The sequence below is a fragment of the Hylobates moloch genome, unplaced genomic scaffold (assembly GCF_009828535.3).
Source record: "Hylobates moloch isolate HMO894 unplaced genomic scaffold, HMol_V3 SCAFFOLD_8, whole genome shotgun sequence".
NCBI lineage: Eukaryota > Metazoa > Chordata > Mammalia > Primates > Hylobatidae > Hylobates > Hylobates moloch.
The window spans coordinates 126,184,416-126,203,108 of record NW_026652283.1 but is presented as its reverse complement, the minus strand read 5'-3'; the positions used below and the strand labels follow the sequence as shown (position 1 = coordinate 126,203,108).

General features: G+C 47.1%; 1 protein-coding gene across 1 annotated transcript in view; it reads left to right on the top strand.

Annotated features, from left to right (window-relative positions):
* MYOM2 (myomesin 2) overlaps positions 1 to 18,693 on the top strand; it is a 171,200-nt gene that overhangs the window by 64,108 nt on the left and 88,399 nt on the right. Inside the window, exons 2-3 of the mRNA XM_058442662.1 lie at positions 13,951 to 14,069; positions 15,369 to 15,524. Coding sequence (XP_058298645.1) covers positions 13,963 to 14,069; positions 15,369 to 15,524 — 263 coding nt within the window. The 5' untranslated portion in view covers positions 13,951 to 13,962. The remainder of the gene's footprint in view (positions 1 to 13,950; positions 14,070 to 15,368; positions 15,525 to 18,693) is intronic.

Below are 18,693 nucleotides of genomic sequence, written 5' to 3'. Positions count from 1 at the left end.
TCTGGCATGAGCTATTCATGGGTATAAAATACTGGACAAAGAGATCAGGTGGGCTCCTGAGTTTAGTCTTTGACCTGTTGAGTTTAAGTTTCCATTTTGTCATTCAAAAGGGTGTGTGAAGGACAGCTCAACATGAGCCCAGCCTCCCTCTGGAAGCCATCGGGGAGGTGAGAGTAATTAAAGCCATTCCTACACAGCGTGTGTTTGGGTCACCTAGGAAGGAGCAGGGGATTAGACAGGAAGAGTGATTTGAGAAGCGTGTGGGAACAACTTCCATACTTAATGGTGGCCTGAAGGAGATGGAGCCAGCTGAGGGTGGAAGAAGAAAACAGGCACAGAAAGAAAATGGGAAGAGTGTGGCACGACAGAGGCCAAGGGAACCGTGTTTCAGGAAGGGGTGCGGGTCAAGTGGACCAACGAGCGGGGAGAGGTCAGGTAACCTGAGAGCTGCCAATGTCCTGTGGATTTGGTGACACAGAGGTCATTGGTGGATTAGAGCTATTTTGGTTGGTGATGTGATATGAGTGGAAGGGAGGTTGGAATAGGGTTAGTGGAAAGTGAAGAAATGGAAAAAATGTGACTATGCACAACTCTTTCAAGAACACTGTATGTGAAAGATAGAACAGCAGCTGGAGGAGAAAGTGGGTCTGAGAAAGAATTTTTATTGTTTGTTGTTTTTAAATTTAGGAGAGACCTGGAAAATGTTCCAATAATGATGGAATTATTGAGCAGCAGAGCTGCAGTCGTGGAGGACATAGGTGTTAGGGACTGACCATATCCCCATCCAAAGCACCATGAGAGAATGGGATCCACAGCTCAGGGCTGTCGGCCTCAGGGAGAGAAGGTAGTTGGGACAGTGGGAAGTTGATAGAGCTCCTATGTTTGGCTTTAGTTGACTTTGTGGATTAGGAGAGGAAGTTATTTGCATAAAGTAAGAGTGCTTTTTGATTGAAACCTAGACATTTTGGGAATTATGTTAAGAGACTCTGGGTCTTGTATATATTGTTATGTTTTAATGGGCACCATACTGGCAGAGGAAAGAGGTGCTGTCTTATTACTGCAGAAGCACGATCAGGTGGGCTGGAAGTCCAGATTCCCTGATAAGAGGTGTGTGTGTGGCAGGGACACCTTCTTTGTGCTTCTAAGTGTCCACTGATACCACCCAGGCTGCATCACTTTCTTTTTTGAAAGAACCTTTTTTTTTTTTTTGCTGGGTATAGGATTCTAGGTTGACGGTCTTTGAGCACTTTAAAGATACTGTGTCACTGTCTTCCTGTTGGCATCATTTCTGATGAGAAGTCTGCTGTCATTCTTATCTTTGCTTCTCTATACATACACTATGTTTCTTTTTCTCACCCTGTTTTAAGGTTTCCTTTAATCACTGGCTTTAAGCAATTTGATTATGATGTGACTTGGTGTAGTTTTGTTTATGTTTCTTGAGCTTGATGTTTGTTGAGACTCTTGTGCCTGTATGGTCATAGTTTTCAGAAAATTTAGAAAAAATGTGGACATTATTTTTTCACCTATTTTCTTTTGTCTAAGTTCTTTCTTTGGGGACACTACATGTATATTTGTCTGCTTCAAGTTTTCCTCATTGCTCTTTTCATTCACTCAGTGTTTTTTTTCTCTTACTATTTTATTTTTGATTTATTTTCATTAGTTGATAAAATATTAAGAGAAAAAACACTGAATGAATTAAAAAAACACTTTTATTTCCTATTTTGAAGTTCAAGGGTTATCTTGGATATCTTTACTCTTTTCTTCTGCAATAATGTGCTATCAATCCCACCAGTGCATTAAAAAATTCTCAGGCATTATATTTCTCATCTCAAAAAGTTTGATTTGGATCTTTTTAATATCTTCTGTGTCGTTATTTAGTATGTTCAATCTATTCTATGTCTTTCTGAGGGCATGAGACATAGTTATAACTGTTTTAATGTCTTTGTTTACCAATTTTATGGGCATGTTACTGTTAATTTTCTCCTCATTATATGTTACATTTTTCTGGTATGTTTAATTGAATGTCAGATGTTGTGAACTTTAACTTCTTAGTTGCTGGATATTTTTGTATTCCAGAAATATTTTTGAGCTTTACTCTGTAATACAGTGAAGGGCTTTTTTTCCCCAACAGTTTGATTATTTCAAACCTTGCTTTTAAGTTTTTTAGTTGACCTGAGGTCAGCCTTGAACACAGGGCTGGTTTTGATCCACTACTGAGTCCATGCCCTTTTGAGTATTTTTCAGATATTCCATGAATTTTGAGGTTTTCCCTTCCAGCTAATGATCACACAAAGTGTTCCAGACACTGTGTGAGCTGGGGTTATTCCACGTGAGGGAATGTGATCCACAGCATGGGAGTCATATTGGCCTTTGGGAGAAAGGAGAGACAGTAAGTGTTATGAAAACTGTCCAGTTCTTAACTTCATTAGTTGTATTTTTCAGTTCTAGAATTTCTATTTGTGTTTTAATGTTTTCAGAAACACATTCTAGGAGAACATCTAGATGACTTTGTGTATGGCAATGACTTTTTAGATATAACATGAAAGACACAATCAATGAAATAAGTAATTGATAAGCCAGACATCAATAAAATTAAATATGTCTGCTCTACAAAAGACATGATCAAAAGAATGGGAAGGCAAGCCACAGACTGGAAGAAAATATTTGCAAATATACGTCTGATAAAGTACTGCTGCCTGAAGAACTCTTAAATCTCAACAATGAGAAAAGACACAGCCCAATGAAAAAAATGGGCAAAAGGCCTGCACAGACAACTCACTTAAGAATATACACCATTGGCAAATGGGGAGTCTGCCTCATTTAACATGGCCCCACCTTTCTTGGGGGTCCTAAACGCTGGCACAAGAGCACCAGAAACCCACCAGCAGCTCTTCTTTGCTTTCTCACCACTTTTTGCCTTCTGCTCATGGAGTGCTTTGAGGTGAAACCTGGTGCTGAGATGTGGGCTCTGATATTTGAGCCTCCCTTCTCTTCAGGATCTTGGCCTTTCAAATCCTGGATGCATTGTCAGGCCCGGACTCCAATTCTTATCTCTCTAGCCTCACAGTACTGCAGGAAGCTCTGCTGTTTCCCCTGCTTCTCAACAGTGGCAATCTTTCTTCTTCCTTACCTTCAACCCAGCCACAAATCGGCAAGTGCCCAGACATAGAAAGTGATGTGCTGACAGAGTGCCCACTTTAGGAAGCACAATTCTCACTAGGACTGGGCCTCGAACTACTGGCTGCTCTCACAGCTCTCTTGTGTATCATCTGTCTGTCTGTGTATCCTGTCTATGTATCTATCCATCTATCTATCTATGATCTATTGATCTATTTCCATCATTGATCTATCTCTGTCATCTCTATCATCACTCTATCACTTTATCATATATTATCCATTTACCTATCATCTATCTATCACTCTATCATCTATCTATTATCTATCATGTAACTCATATGCCATTAATGTCTTTATCAATCGATCTATCTAACCTGTCATCATCATCATCTGTCTGTCTATTCATCTGCCCATCAGCTCATATGTCCATTCACTTATCTGTTTTTCTCTCTTTCTTTCATTACTCTTTCTCCATCTCTCACTCTCTGTGTTTTATCTGGATTGTTACTTGTTCTGGGTAAGAATGTTGTCCTACTAGAAGCAACTTTATCACACATAGAAGTGAAAGTCTACTTCAGACATCTCATGTCTTATATATTACCCACTACACAGAGTTAGAGTATTAAGACATGCCGGTACTTTGAGACATAGTAAATGCTTGACAAATATTAATTTAAATGTACTTAAAAGTATATATATTTTAAACTGTCTATATCTATATCTATCTATGTCAATATCTACCTATCTATCTCTCATCTATCTATCTACCATATATATTTTTAAGCTGAGGTAAAGAATTACTAAATATAGCCTAGCTTTGTCAATTCTGTTTATTTCTGTTTAGTTCTGAGCCACTATTAACTATTATACTTAACAATAGTAAGTTCTTCATGTCTCTTGAATCCGTTCGTTGGGTAGTTAGTTCAGAACTCCTTTATTAAGCAGAGAGAATGTGCTGTGTTTGGGGAGAAGAAGCCCACACTTGGGTGGCTGCTGTGGCAGGAGTGTCTGGGGAAGAGTAAGATGGTGTAGTTGGGGAAATCTTTACTCAGAAATTTATGTGTAGTTAATTAATATTGGCCTCAAAAGAACTAGCAGGTAAACTTACTAGGGAGTATAAAATAAAGTCAAAATTATGTTGAAGAGAAAAAACAAGCAAAGGAAACCTAAGCATTTCTTTTCCTACTTTCCTGGAAAATGGTTCAGAAATGGTGGAAACATTGGGAATTTGTGCTGATTCATGTCGATAAAGGGTTCCTCATTACTGAGCTGCTGCTTTCTGTGGACACGTGTTTAACTGACTTAGTGAAATGTTAGAAGGAAGGCGCTTCCTTTGAATGCCAGTGACCTATTTCATCAATTAGTGGATTAAGCATGGCCTCAAAGAGACATCTATTGAACTTCTTGGAAATTAAGAAGGTGACAATTGTATTTCTCTAAACAAGGTTACCCTCACAATCGACATTTTCAGAAGGTTCACATTTAAACATTGCAGTTAATTCATCTAAGTGGATGTGATTTTCTTGAGGTTTAAATTCTAAATACAGAACTGCACAACTATTTAGGAACAAAGGCATTCTAAAGACAGAAAAAAGGAACAAGCCTGGGTATGGTGGCTCACGCTTGTAATCCCAGCACTTTGGGAGGCTGAGATGGGCGGGTCACTTGAGGAAAGGAGTTTGAGAGCAGCCTGTTCACCAATATGGTGAAACCTTGTCTCTACTAAAAACACCAAAAAAAAAATATATATATATATCCGGGCATGGTGGCACACACTTGTAAACCCTGCTGCTTGGGAGGCTGAGGTGGGAGGATCACTTGAACCCAAGAGTCGGAGGTTACCACTGCACTCCAGCCTGGGCAACAGAGCCAGACTCCATTTCAATCAATTGGTCAATTAATCAATAAAAATAAAAAAAGAACAAAACACTTTTCTTTAAAGTGGGCCTGTTTTCTGAGATTCAGGTTTTCAGGGCTTGGGAATGAGAGGCAGTGCTGAAGGTGGCTGATGCCCTCAAGGGAGTTTTCTGCCTCCAGATTTTCCAGTCTCCCTTCTGCGGCCTGTGCACACGTGCTCTGTGGGGACAAGACGCCTTCGTCGTTGGCCTCATCGACCCCTGGTTTGGGAGAGCGCGGAGGGTGACCCCCTGCCCCTTCCTGTGCTGTGGCTGCAACTGCGAAGCCTCTTTCTGGTGAGCCGTCCTCCTTTGAATAACACTGAATGTTTGGACTGTTGGATGGATAATTTCTAAAATACCTGGGAGCACTTTTTGTTTTCTGAGACGGAATGCATGGAAGTGAATAAAATATCTTAAGAATAATTTTATTTCTTTCAAATATCCAAACTAATCTTCCTGAATCGAATGTCAGTTTGGGCTCTGTGCAATATAACAGGGGTCCTGAACCCAGCCTCGGGGTCCGTGGCCGGTGAGGAGCTGGGCCGCACAGCACAGTGAACGGCGGCCGGTGAGAATTCTCGCCTGAGCTCCAGCTCCTATGAGAGCCGCAGCCTTAGATTCTCACAGGAGTACGAACCCTACTGGGACCTGCACACGCGAGGGATCTAGGCTGGACGCTCCTGATGAGAATCTTATGCCTGACGATCCGAGGTGGAGCAGTTTCATCCCGAAACTATACCCCCTCCCCACCGTTCTTGGAAAAATTGTCTTCCACGAAACTGGTCCCTGGTGCCAAAACAGGTGGGGACTGTTGCTTTAGAGAACATAACTTCACCCGTGAACGATCTGACCTGGGATTCCACAGGATTGAAGGCACGCGGTTTTAAAATGTCACTCTGCATTTTGATCTTCTTTTCTATGTCGTGGGACATCCTCAGTGAGGCCAACCGTTTTCCATTCACAGGCTGCCAATTTGAGCTGTGGAAATGAGATTGCTGGACTCTGCCTTTGTCTTAGTCAGGATTCTCTTGATGGCAGGTGATAGAAAGCCAGCCCAAGGAGCTTTGGCAAGAAGGAGCCTGTCTGTTCCAGAGCTGGTGTGTCTGGTGGAGAACGCGGGGCCTATGCCTGGTCTCACTGCCTCCCTCCGTCTTTTGTCCCTTCTTGGCTCCAGGCTTCCTGCAGGTGCACCTCATCCAGGGAGTTTTGGCAACTACATCCCGGGAGGGCAGGGGCGGGCATGGCTCAGGGAGATGGGGGCCTACGAGGAGGGCAGGGAGGGGTCTCCTGTCCCCAGCAGAAGGCGAAGCTCTGTCCCCATCAGGAGCCTGTCTGTGTCCCGGGTCACACTCTGCTGTCTGGGTGGTGTGGCTGAAAGATCCGGGCTTTCTTAGATGCAGCACTGTAGAAAACTGGATTTCTATATCACAAGAGGAGGGCACAGCAACCGTGAAATATCAGAAAAGGAGGAGGAGTGTGCTGACCTTTCCTTCTCTCAGGAGAGGCCCCACCCTGGGGTGAGATTGTCCCCTCCTGAGATGCTAGGACTGGGACCCAGAGGACTGAGATGCCACCGGAGGGGACGAGACACCATCACCGCCCCTCCTGTGTCAGCCACACTCAGAGTCAGGAGGGCAGAAGGGCTGAAGAGAAGTCCCCCAGGTTCCTGAGAACTGGATTCCCTAGAGAAGGAGATGCTGGTAAACGGGAAGAAAACATTGCTTGCTCTGGTCTTGCTGTTTGCACCCCTCCAAAATATGGGGGTTAAAACCTTAACCCCCAAAATGGTGGTATGAGAAGGTGGGGACTTAGGGAGGCGACAAGGTCATGGAGGTGGAACCTCCGGTGTGGGATCAGTGTCCTCACCCAGAGGCCCCAAGAGCGGCCTCGCCCCTCGACGTGGTTAGGACTCAGGTACCTCGGCATTCCAGAACCAGAAGGCTCTCACCAGGCGGTGTCTGCTAGTACCTGGATCTTGGACTTCCAGCCCCCAGAACTGTGGGAAAGAAGCTCCTGTGTTTTATAAGGTACACGGACTATGGTGTTTTGCTAAAGCAGCCTGAATAGACTAAGAAATCAGTCAACAAACACTAATTAAATTAAATGCTAGGCCATCAGAATACGAAGCGGAAGAAGACAGAAAAGCTCACCTCCTGATCCAGCATCTAGGACGTTCTGGGGCCCAGCAAGAGGCTGTGCTTGCATCTTTCTCGTATCTGATCTTCACCTCCATCCACCTGCTTGCTGGTTCTTGGCCGTGCCTCTGATACCCCAGTGTGAGAACGTGGAGTTTCTTAAGGAAAGTCTCATATCATATTTTCTCTGTCACAACAAACTTACAGGAAAGTTGTTATTACATGCGTTTTAGAGCTGGGGAGCAGAGTCCCCGTGGGCGGAGCAGCTGGCCCAAGTCCTCAGCCGCTGTGGTGAGGTGCAGCTGGAGTGTGATTCTCCAAGTTCTCAGATCGGGGCGTCTCCTTGAGGCCCCGCCTCTTGGCCAGGCTGCAGCCCAGGACCGTGCCAGGTGTGTGTTATCTATGTTTGGACACACGCTGTGCGAAACGACGGGCACCCTGAAATTATCCATGTGGTGTAGACGCAGTGTTCATCTGTGGTCATGGTTATAAATAAGCCCCGACTTGCCGACTAGGCAGCACTCTTCTTCTGGGTAGGCAGTTCTTGCTAAAATAGCCCTGAGATACAATCGAGTGAAGACCTGAGTCGTTCTTGAAATAAAAAAAAAAAAAAAAAGAACAAACACACACACACGCACACACACACAAACCCAGGGGCTTGCGCACCTCCCTTCCTCCACAGCTGACCTCAACTCGGGTGTCCAGGCCGGCGAATGGCACAAACGCTCACTGAAATCCATGTCATTATTAAAGACTCATTCGGGAGTTGCAGTTTATGAGCCGGGGAACCTGTAGCTCGAAAGGATTGAAGATATGTCTGAGAATTCACGCCTAGGGTTTAGAACCCGTGGAGGAGAGTTGCGGGGAGGGCGTGTGGGAAGTCAGTGTCCTGCCCTCTCTTTGTGAGTCGGGGGCTGAAGTGTCATACCCGGTTTCCTGGGAAAAGTGCACTTGGGGACTCAGAAAGGACATGTTCCAGTTTTGAATCGTGATTTCCCCCGCCCTCAATGTGAACGAGAAGCTTTTCCTCCTGAGGTCAGGCTGGTGATTTACGATGTGGGTATTGACGTGGGGAGAGGCAGGCCCAGGCGTCTATATATAGCAGCTCCTCAGACCTTAAACGGGAGGGAAGCACAGGCGCCTGATTTACAGGAGTCAGCTCTACCTTCCTTGGCTGGAGCGTGGGCGGCTTGGTGAGCCGGTGGTCAGGGCTTCTCTCTCCTCCTTGCAATTTTCCTTTCTGTCTGGGTAAGTGTCTTTCTCTTCTTGCCTTTTCTAATTTGTGGCTTTAAGGGGAGGACCGGTAACTTCTGCGCTCACATTTTCTAAGTACCTTTCTAAGTACTTTCTAAGTATTTCAGGGTCAAGAAGAGAGAGCCGGTGCACCCCATCGCAGGCACCCCTTATCGTGGAAAACAGAGCAGTTAGTTCTGGGCTCTGTATTTCTTTGACAAGATTTTATGCTCAACTAACATTTTATTTCCCACAGCCGTTGTCTTTGCTAAGTGCCGTTCAGCACCCTGCAGCGTGTGCTTTGGGTTTTAACCCTGGTCTCAGCACAGCCCCAGGGGCCCCTCAGTCAGTGGACTGATGTCTGCAATTTTCATGAGATTCTCAGAAATGAAAGCCTCCCCTGAGGAGAGGGCTGACTTATAAAGGTGTGAAATAATAAAACTGGGTATTTTCTTAAGGGAAAAAAGAGTCAAGGGTCATTCAGCTTAGACCTACCCTATATTATCCAGGGTATGGGAAAGAGAACAATCCTTGTCAGGACTTGCAAGTTTTTGCCCAAAAATGACAGCATTCTCACGGCTGTTTTCTTTTTTGTGCTGTTGGCTGTGTTGTGGTCCTGTAGACTTCTTCAGCTCCATTCTGCTGATAGAGGCTGTGCCTTCTCAGGGTGTGCTCTTGAAATGCAACCTGCCGGAGAAAGACAGTGGGGCTGGGTGGTTGCACGTGGAAGACACCGGAGGCGAATGGAAGGAAGGGGTGTGCCGTCACTGGGAATACCTGGCCTTTTGTGGTTCTCCATTTCACATTCCTTTCTTACTAAGTGGAAGTAAAACAAGACTCAAAGAAAGCGTGGAACAAAGATAATTTAAGGCGTTATTTAATAAACCAAGTCCCAAGCTAAAACTTGTCTTGGGAGCCAAGGTCTTAGCCACTCGGGGCACAGGCCAACACTGTGTGTCTGGGGGTCCCTTTCCTCTCTAGAAATGCTTTCATTTGGTGTGTTTATTGACTTTCACGTTTTTAACTGTACAAACAACAATTTCCTTCATTAAGTGGAAGTCAACGTTTTGTGCTTCAAACATTTTTGCAAATTAAAACCCATCCTGGTGACATGAGGAATGGGCCCACATATTCTCTGCAGGAAAGAATTAGGATGGGGATATCAGACACACGGTCCCCTGCACTGGAGGACAGGCTCACGTTTCATCCTTGTGTCATCATTCCTAAACGTGTCAGGAGCATTCCGGGAGTGGCCGGGGAGCTGGGCTGTGGTGGAAAGTGCGCTGGACGCCGTCAGGAGACTCAGCTGGCGCCTGGGTTCGGCCGTGGCCCTACCGGTGACCCGGGCGAGTCATATTTCCCTGGGGACGGTCCGTGCTAACAGTTCAGCGTGGCTCCAGGATTATCTAGACACATGCTGTCCAAGCTGGGGGACTGTTAGCTGCCACCTCGCTCAGCACTGTTTTACAGCACAGCAGGCGGAGGCCCCTGAGCTCAAGGTCAGCAGGTCCCCACTGGAGTCTCACCCCCCCAGTGCCCTGAGCCCCAGGGACTCACATCAAAATGTACCCTGCTTGGAAAGGCTGCTTTCTTTTTCTCTTTTTTTTTTTTTGGTTGGTGTGTGTAGGGGGTATTTAACACATGTTCGAGATAGTTCCTTAAAAAGGAAAATAGCTTTCTACGTAGACAGTGGAGGGACATTGGGGTGCTGATTGGCCCATGTCCTGCCATTTTCTTTATAGTGTCATAAATAGTACAGGTTGATCATTCCAAATCTGAAGATCAGAAATCCAAAATGCTCTAGATTCTGAAACTTTCTGAGCACTGGCGTGACTCTCAAAGGAAATGCTTACGTGAGCATCTCAGGTTTCCAATTTTTGGATTTGAGTTGCTCAACCAGTAAGTGTAAATGCGAGTATTCCACAGCCTGCAAAGCAAATCAGGAATTGGAAACACTTCTGGTCCAAGCATTCTGGATAAGGGCTGCTTGACCTGTGGGGTGCATGTGGCAAGTCGTCTCCAGGGTTCCCCGCACTCAGAAGGGCCCTGTGCTGCCAGAGCTGCAGGCACCCAGCACGTGCTGAGTCAGTGGGGATTTGCTTCCAAAGACGTCATGACACCCGCCTAAGAAGTGGTGGCCCAGGCTGGGTGAGGGACACTGGGGAAGTTCTAACATAGGAAGTCCCCCAAGGAGTGAAGAGTTTGCGATGGGGACACACATTCAGGGTGGGTGAGGCTGGACGTGCAGTCCTGCTGGTTTTCTGGGTTGGGCATGAGATTGATAAAAGTGGAGTTGAGGGCACATTGGCACTGGGAGTCAAATGCACAGAAGCTTGAGCTTGCTACTCTCCCGAGCCAGGAGCTCTAAGGTGTTTTCATTGTTGAAATCCAAGCGTTCTGATTTAGGCTTGTCTGGCACATGGTATGCCACCCATACTTGTGGAATGAACTGAGGCTGATGGATTCTGCAAAGCCTCTGACACCTCCTGATTTTGGTGGTCCTGAGCATGAAGTGAGCAGGGAATACATGTGGGGATAAACGTGGCAAAGTGCCCTGTTACCCCATCCAAAGACACCCCGGGGAGACTTCCACAGTAAGGTACCATCGGAGTGAGGAGTGCAGGAAGTGTGCACACTTGATCCCAGCTCTGCCTTGCTAAGCACTACAAAGTGTAGCCCCTCACACATGAAGTGTTTGAAGACTTCCAGGCCCACAGGACCGGGTGTCAAGTCAGTGATACATGGGGTGCATTGGACAGGACGTTCCAGACTGGTTGAAGGATAGCTAGTGTGTGAGCTCTCGAGACCTGATTCGTTTCACGTTCTTCCAGGTCTCAGGTCTAAGGAGGAGGATTTCCATCCAGGGCGATTCTCCTCTTATTTCACTGTAGCTCATTCTCTCCTTTGACCTACTAGGTCATATATTGACTCTTCCCTTTGCCAAGAAATACAAACACATCTGAAGTTTAACTGAACGTAAGTGCGAGTAGGTACTGTGATGACACGTGAGCCCTCGCTGCAATAGCAGGTACTGGGGATTGCTCATGCGTCTGCTGGAGTGGAATTGCCTAGTATTCGTCAGGCTGATCGCAGAAGAACCTTGGATAGGAAACCGGATGGAAGCTGAAATGTCTTCTCCAACCTTGGCCCAACTTCATTCACTTCAGTGAGCTCTTCCTAGCACCCTGCTGGTGAACTCCAGAGAGAGTAAATGGGTTTCTGAGCAGGAAGCTTTTCTTGAAGATCTACCTTGATTAACTCAATGGAAAATCCTAGTGAGCTGCATCTGGGGAGATTTCAAATAGTAAAGCAATACATAGATTTTCTCAGATACCTTTTCCTGTCTGTAGAATTCTTGAACCACAATAACTGCAGCAGTGTAACAGAGACAGCTACCGATTTTGGTACCAGGGCCAGGGCCAGGCATGATGCAGATTCAATATGCAACATCAGAGCTAGAGGAGCTAGAAACTACCCCAGGCCTCATCAGAATGCTGGAGTCGGAATTCGATCCCAGGTCTAGCAGACATCAAAAGCTGGGCACTCGACCTCTGCACTATGACACCACTTTCAATATCAGGGTGGGTGGAGGAGATATGCTTTTATTTATTTATTTATTTATTTTTATTTTTTTGAGATGGAGTCTCGCTCTGTCACCCAGGCTGAAATGCAGTGGCGCCATCTCGACTCACTGCAAGCTCCGCCCTCCGGGTTCACGCCATTCTCCTGCCTCAGCCTCCCGAGTAGCTGGAACTACAGGCCCCCGCCACCACACCCGGCTAATTTTTTGTGTTTTTTTTAGTAGAGATGGGGTTTCACTGTGTTAGCCAGGATGGTCTCGATCTCCTGACCTCGTGATCCATCCGCCTCAGCCTCCCAAAGTGCTGGGATTACAGGTGTGAGCCACCCCGCCTGGCTGCTTTTATTGTGTTCTATCTGGTGCAACATTCCGTTATATCCCTGGAGTAGAATGCATGCTGGTGCACTCTAAAAACATGGCTGGGCCCTCCCAGGGTGGGGTGGTTGGTTGACTAGTTGGATTTTAAGAGGCAATATTGAGAGAGTTAGTGTGGCAGAGTGTGAAAGGCCCAGAATAAGGATGGCCTTGGGGCAGAGGTAGCCTCTTCTACATGCTTTTGGGGAAGAATTTCTCCTTTCTGGCCCTTGTGTCCTGTTTTCTTCCCTGTAGAATAGGAGTTTGGATAATCCCCAGTGATCTTTCCAAGTTCTACAGTACTGTGATTCTCGGAGATCACAGAGTTCAAAGGAAACAGCTCATAAGGAGCAATTTATGTATTGTGGTAGATTTTCTAGCATGTACCCTGGAGATCTGAACTACGACACATTCATCTCTGAGCAGCCCTTGGCATTTTCCACCCAAGTCTCATTCTCCTAGCCCGGGATGTGGGTGGCACCCCTGGGGCTGTGCCATGGGGCCTGGCCGAGGAGTTCTGTCTTCAAATAACGACAGATTCTCCTCATTTAAACAGAATAGTAAAAAATGGAGCTCAGGTTGTGAGTCCTTTTGCACCTTGTTTGGGAAATAAATGACTGCAGAGATTTAGGAATACGGTCCCTACATAACTTTGTAGTGATGATCAAGCCGCTCAGCATGTCGGCATTTTACGTATTTTGGGTGAACATGTACAACAGATTGCCATGTCTAATACCTGTAATACTGCATGTTCCCAGAGAAAAAGATGGAACTCGATGATTTCCTGCTTGGGGAGAATTTCATCCACACTCTCGAATTTCCCCACATCCCTGAGGCTTTGATACCAGGCTCTGTCCTCACTTTTCTGTTGACCTCCTGCCACGTCCGTCTACTATAACCAGTGAGATTTCAGACAGCAGATTCCAGGGGGCATCTCCAGCCAGTCCCTTCTTCCACGGCCCCCTTTGCATGGTGGAATGACTGCCGGTTCCCCAGGCAGACACCAGCCACCTCGGCTTGTGGCTGTGTCTTTCCTGAGTGATTTCTGGTCACACCCACCCCAGCAAGTCTCCCACGATCCTGGATTCTCTTGCCCCAACCTTTGCTCATGGGCTGTCCCCCTTTCCCACCTCCGCCTGGCAGTCCCACCTGTCCACCAAGGCTCCTCTCAAATGTCACCTGCCTCGTGGGCCACTCGGCTGTCCTTGGCTCCTGCCATTCCCAGGACACCTTCTGTCTCCCCCGGGCTCTTGGCTCTTTATCGTATGTTCTCTTGTATTCTAAGTGTTTGTTTACTTCTCTAATCCGCTTTAATTATTTTTGTCCTTCCCACTTACATTGCTTTGAACTTTGCCCTGAACACACCAGGGGTTCTAGGAATACTTGTTGAGTTCACAGTTAAATGAAACAGCAGTGCAGTCTTCCAACTGTTATGGAAGAAAACAAAAAGTAAAGTTGGGTCCCTGGGACTCTGGTCTAAGGTGATTTCTGGCTGTGTAATCTTTCATTTTTTCCCTTCCCAAGGGGGTTTTATTAACTGGAGTTCATTTTCCCCTTTGGAATGATGCAGAAATTACAGAGGCCTCGTGATGCTTGTGAGGGAGCTCAGTGTTGTGTGTGACTGTCTTTGTAGGAGCACGCCAAGATGTCCCTTGTGGCCGTCCCCTTCTACCAGAAGAGACACAGGCACTTCGACCAGTCCTACCGTAATATTCAAACACGGTACCTGTTGGACGAATATGCGTCAAAAAAGTAAGCTGACATTCGCTGATGAGACGTGCAGAGCTTTGATTATGGGGGTCTGACATTTAAAGGTTTTTCCAGTTTCGTTCAGCCCTGGAGAGGCACTGGTTTGCCGGGAGTCAGAGCAGGGATGGCAGCCTCTCCCGTGCCCAGGTCCTCCCACAGAGCAGCACTGTGTGGAGCTGGTGCAGTGTCCTGGCAGGTCCTGCTGGCCGGGCTCTGAGCTCCTGGTTGTGGTGGGGAGGCAGGAAGTCCTTTGTTTGAGCTCATTGATTTTACTGCTCATCACGTGCCTTCCGGAACTAGGATCTAAAAAGCCACCCAAAATAAAGAGCAATGAGATTGAAACTAGTGGGAAAGGCTGTCGGTAGGAGAGAAGTTAATGGGTGCCAGAGTAAAGACAGAATGAGGGGCAATATTAGTGATTTTGCTACATTGATCATGGATGTGCCAACATCAAGAATCCCTGCCTCCGGGGCTGTTGTTCACCTGCATCTTTCGGAAGCTTCTCGGGGATGGCCTCATACAGGACGGTAGCTTACACCCCCATGGACACTGTTTGTGTAGCAGCAAATCTGCAATCTTAATGGGCTGATTGGAAGGCTGTGGTGAAGAGAGGGAGGGACCGCGGGCAGGCGTTCTGCAGCCCAGGTGCCTGCCTCATGTCACCCACACCCTATATTTAGAAACGCTTAGGGTACTTTTATTTAGTTGCCATCCCTTGTGCCAAACAAAGCCAAACATTTGCAGCCCTCCCAGCAGCCTTGGGGTGTTTCAAATCCCTCAAGATATATATAATCCTGGCATGGAGCCAGAAGGACAGTGGCCGGCACTGGCTGGCTCTGAGGGGAGGTGGCACCAGCCACAGTGAGCTCAGGGAGAAAGCACCCCAGGGCGGGCGTGTGTGGGGGTGTGGGTGTGGGCACACAGGGACACAGGCTTGGGTTTGCCTGTGTGCAAGCGCATGTGCACTTGTGTAGGTGTGTTTATGTGTGCACACGCTGTGTGTATGCGTGTGCATGTGCTTGTGGGAAGGCATGTCCTTGCATTTATGCATTTATTTGCATACACATGTGTACGCGTGTATTGTATGTGCATATGCCTGCATGTGTGTGCACATACGCATGTGCATTTGTGCATATATGTGTGTAGGTGCATGCCTCTCATATGCCTGTGCATGTGTGTGCTTGTGTGTGCTCCGCATATACCAGTGGTTTGGGGTGTGTAGAGAGAAAGTGATGTGTGTCAGGATAAATTTCCATACTGTGCCTGGGCATGCATCTCCTAATCGTGTCCGTGTTCCTGAAGGCGAGCTTCCACCCAGGCATCTTCCCAGAAGTCCCTGAGTCAGCGGTCCTCTTCGCAGAGAGCCTCCAGCCAGACGTCCCTGGGAGGAACCATCTGCAGAGTCTGTGCGAAGCGAGTGAGCACGCAGGAAGAGGAGGAGCAGGAGAACAGGAGCAGGTGAGCACATGGCTTCCCTGACTCCACTTGTGCCCTGCGTGGGGTCGCAGTGGAGGGACAGTGGGGTGGGGAGGGAAGAGCGACCTTAGCTAAGAGGCAAGATCGAGGAACCCAGGCCGTGCCAGGGGCGAGAGGGAGAATGCTGCTGTTTCCCAATCAGCTGCTTCTCTTTGCCATCATTATCTTGATTAATCTGAATAAGAAAACTACTGGGCACAAGCTTCCCACCATTTTGCAGAAGAGAGCATTGCTGTTCAGAGCGCTCATGCCACCGTCCAGGGTTCCGTGTCTCACGCACGTCCCAGCCGGGCTTAGAGCTCCGGGGTCTGCGGCTTCTAAGCCGAGCTCAGCCCCTTTCCACACAGGGCAGGATAAGCACACTTGAAAACATCAAGACCTAGCAGTGTGAGATTAATTCGGAATTTCCACTCGCAACCTCTGCAGCTATGCAGGAACAGCCGTGGAGGGTTGCCGATTCAAGCAAGGTCATCTTCCTGAGTGGGAGCCAGGGTTTTAAACAGTTGTCGTGTGGAAACTGAAGAGTTGGGAAGGGATTCTATAAATTGTCATGCTTTACATTTCAACAGAGGCAACTCGTGGGGTGAAATGTCATAGGAACGGGACGGATTAATAAAAATGCCAGTCTTAAAATTATTTCCAGATGACGGAGAAGCAGGTGGTGATATTGCTTTGATCTTTTCAGGACAAAGTGAACAGTTAAATGTTCGCGGATGCCTTGTTTTATACCTGCTATATTTCTTCCCTCAACTACCCTGCTACTTCTGGGAATTTTCTTTACACCTACAAAGCACTTAAAACCTGAAGGCAAGATGAGATTTGAGTAAACATCTTTCATCTTGAAAGTTTCAGAATGATGAAGTCATCTGTTGAATATAAACAATGTATAGCCAGGAAGGTTAACGAAGGTTAACCTTTATTTAAAAAAAAAAAAGGATTATTTTTAAATGTCATAGGATAATTTTGCCATGTAAATGAATTCTAGTGTAAAGCGAAGATTTCTTTTGGGAAAGAATCTCTTTGAAATGTAGATGTTAACACAATCCAGATTTTTATGTATGGGATTAAAGGGTTCTTCTACCTATATTTAGGTTTTCGGGGCTACAATAGAATACTTGAGCTTATCATTTTATTTTTATCATTTAGACATTGGTGTGACCTTGAACATATTGCATAAACTTCCTATCGCTGAATTTCCCTGCAGTAAAACGGTCACAGTGAGTGGCTTACTGTGATTCATATGGTTTTGGCGGCAGTGATTTTCATGACAGCCTTGGCTGTTGGAAATTGTCCTAAAACACATCGGGCTATGCTCTTGCAATACCAAATCTGACCCAAAGAAGGGATTTGAATGACTGGTGGTGGGTTATGTTCTCACTGCACCTCTGATGCTCATGTTAAATGCCAGTCTCTCCTCTCTTGTACATAGTAGAGATGGGAGATGAAGGCCAGGGGCTGTCCCAGCTTTGTGTAGAGCCCATGGCTCACGGTCTCCATGAGATTTTCTTCAGCAGCCCCCGCCCCCAGTGTTGTATTCTCCTAACCCACGTGCATGTCTTCCATGGGGAAGATCATTTTGAAATCAATTCTTTCCTCCTTTAAAGGTAAACGTAAGTCGTGGGGATCTCAGTGAGTTGGGCAAGCTCTAATTGAGATTTACTGTGTAGCCTGCTCTATTACCGTCATGCAGAAGGGCCCAGGAGGGATGCGTGAGCCCCATGCTGAGTGAGGTGAGCAGCTCCGTGGATTCCAGCCCTTGTTAGAATTCACCACTCTCAGGGGCTGCAAGCATCATCACTAGCATGTGTTTATCCCTGACCTCCTAGCGTGGATATTAGTTTAAAGCACTGGACAAGTTGGTCCTCTGCAAAAGATGAAACTGTGGACTCACTGATGTGAGTTACTGCTGCTGTCCCTGTGTAAAATAAGTACTGAAGAGACATCGGTGCTCTGAAGGCACTCAACACATCCTTCTGGAAGATATGACCCCGGCGCTCTGAAGGCACTCAACACATCCTTCTGGAAGATATGACCCATTGGAAATATCCCTCTGACGTCTTCCTTCAGTCCCAGTGAAAAATGGGCCTCCCCGAATCTTGCAAGCCACCTGTCCCGAGGCTTGTCATTTACAATCAGTGCATGACAAATGACGTTACTCTGCCCACGTGGGCTGAACTCACGTTCAACTGATCATCAGCCGGTAGAAGTATTTCCTCAGTGTCCTGACTTGGGGTTGGGTGTGGGAGACCAGTTAGTTATTCTGAATCATAGAGCGTTAGAGGATAGTGGTGCTGTTGACCTGAGGCTCTTGTAACTCAAACGTAAAGAGGCAGTAGAAATGTGAACGGTGTCATGAGAGGACATCTGAACCTTTAAACTCATCACAGCACTGCGTGGCACAGGCCAAGCTTTGTCTTCTTGATCCCTGCAATTCACTGGGATTCACTCCCCGTAAGAAGGCTTGTTCCCTGCAGGACGTCTCACGCCATCGTTCGTTTCTTGAACACATATTCCTAGAACTCCTCCTGGCACCTGGCACCTGGATACTGGGGGAACCAAGTACCCGGATACTGGGGGGACCAAGTACCCGGATACTGGGGGGACCAAGTACCCGGATACTGGGGGGACCAAGTACCCTGATACTGGGGGGATCAAGTACCCGGATACTGGGGGGACCAAGTACCTGGATACTGGGGGGACCAAGTACCCCATACTGGAGGAACCAAGTACCTGGATACTGGGGGAACGAAGAGGGCATTTTCCTGCTTGGCTGGGTTTCAGAGTCACAGGACAGGGCTGGTGTCACTCAACATACACATGCATGTGCTTACAGTGGTGGCATGTGCTCTGCAGGAGGAGGATGAGGACATATGAAAGAGACCCGCAGGGCTGTGATTTGAGGGTGGCCCCAGGGGAGAGTCTCTGAGGGACAGACCCCTGTGCTGAAAGCAGTAGGAGCAGAAGCCAGCCCATTAGGGGTTGGGAGGAATCTACCCCAGGCAGAGGGCATGCAGAATGGCTGAGGCCCGAAGAGACTGTTCCCTAAACATTGCAGGAAAAGGCTGTGTGTCTAGTCGGGGCAGGGCAGGGAGGTGCGAGGTGAGATCCCCGATTCCTAAGGAGGTAAATCCACATTCCTTTCATGGTTAGA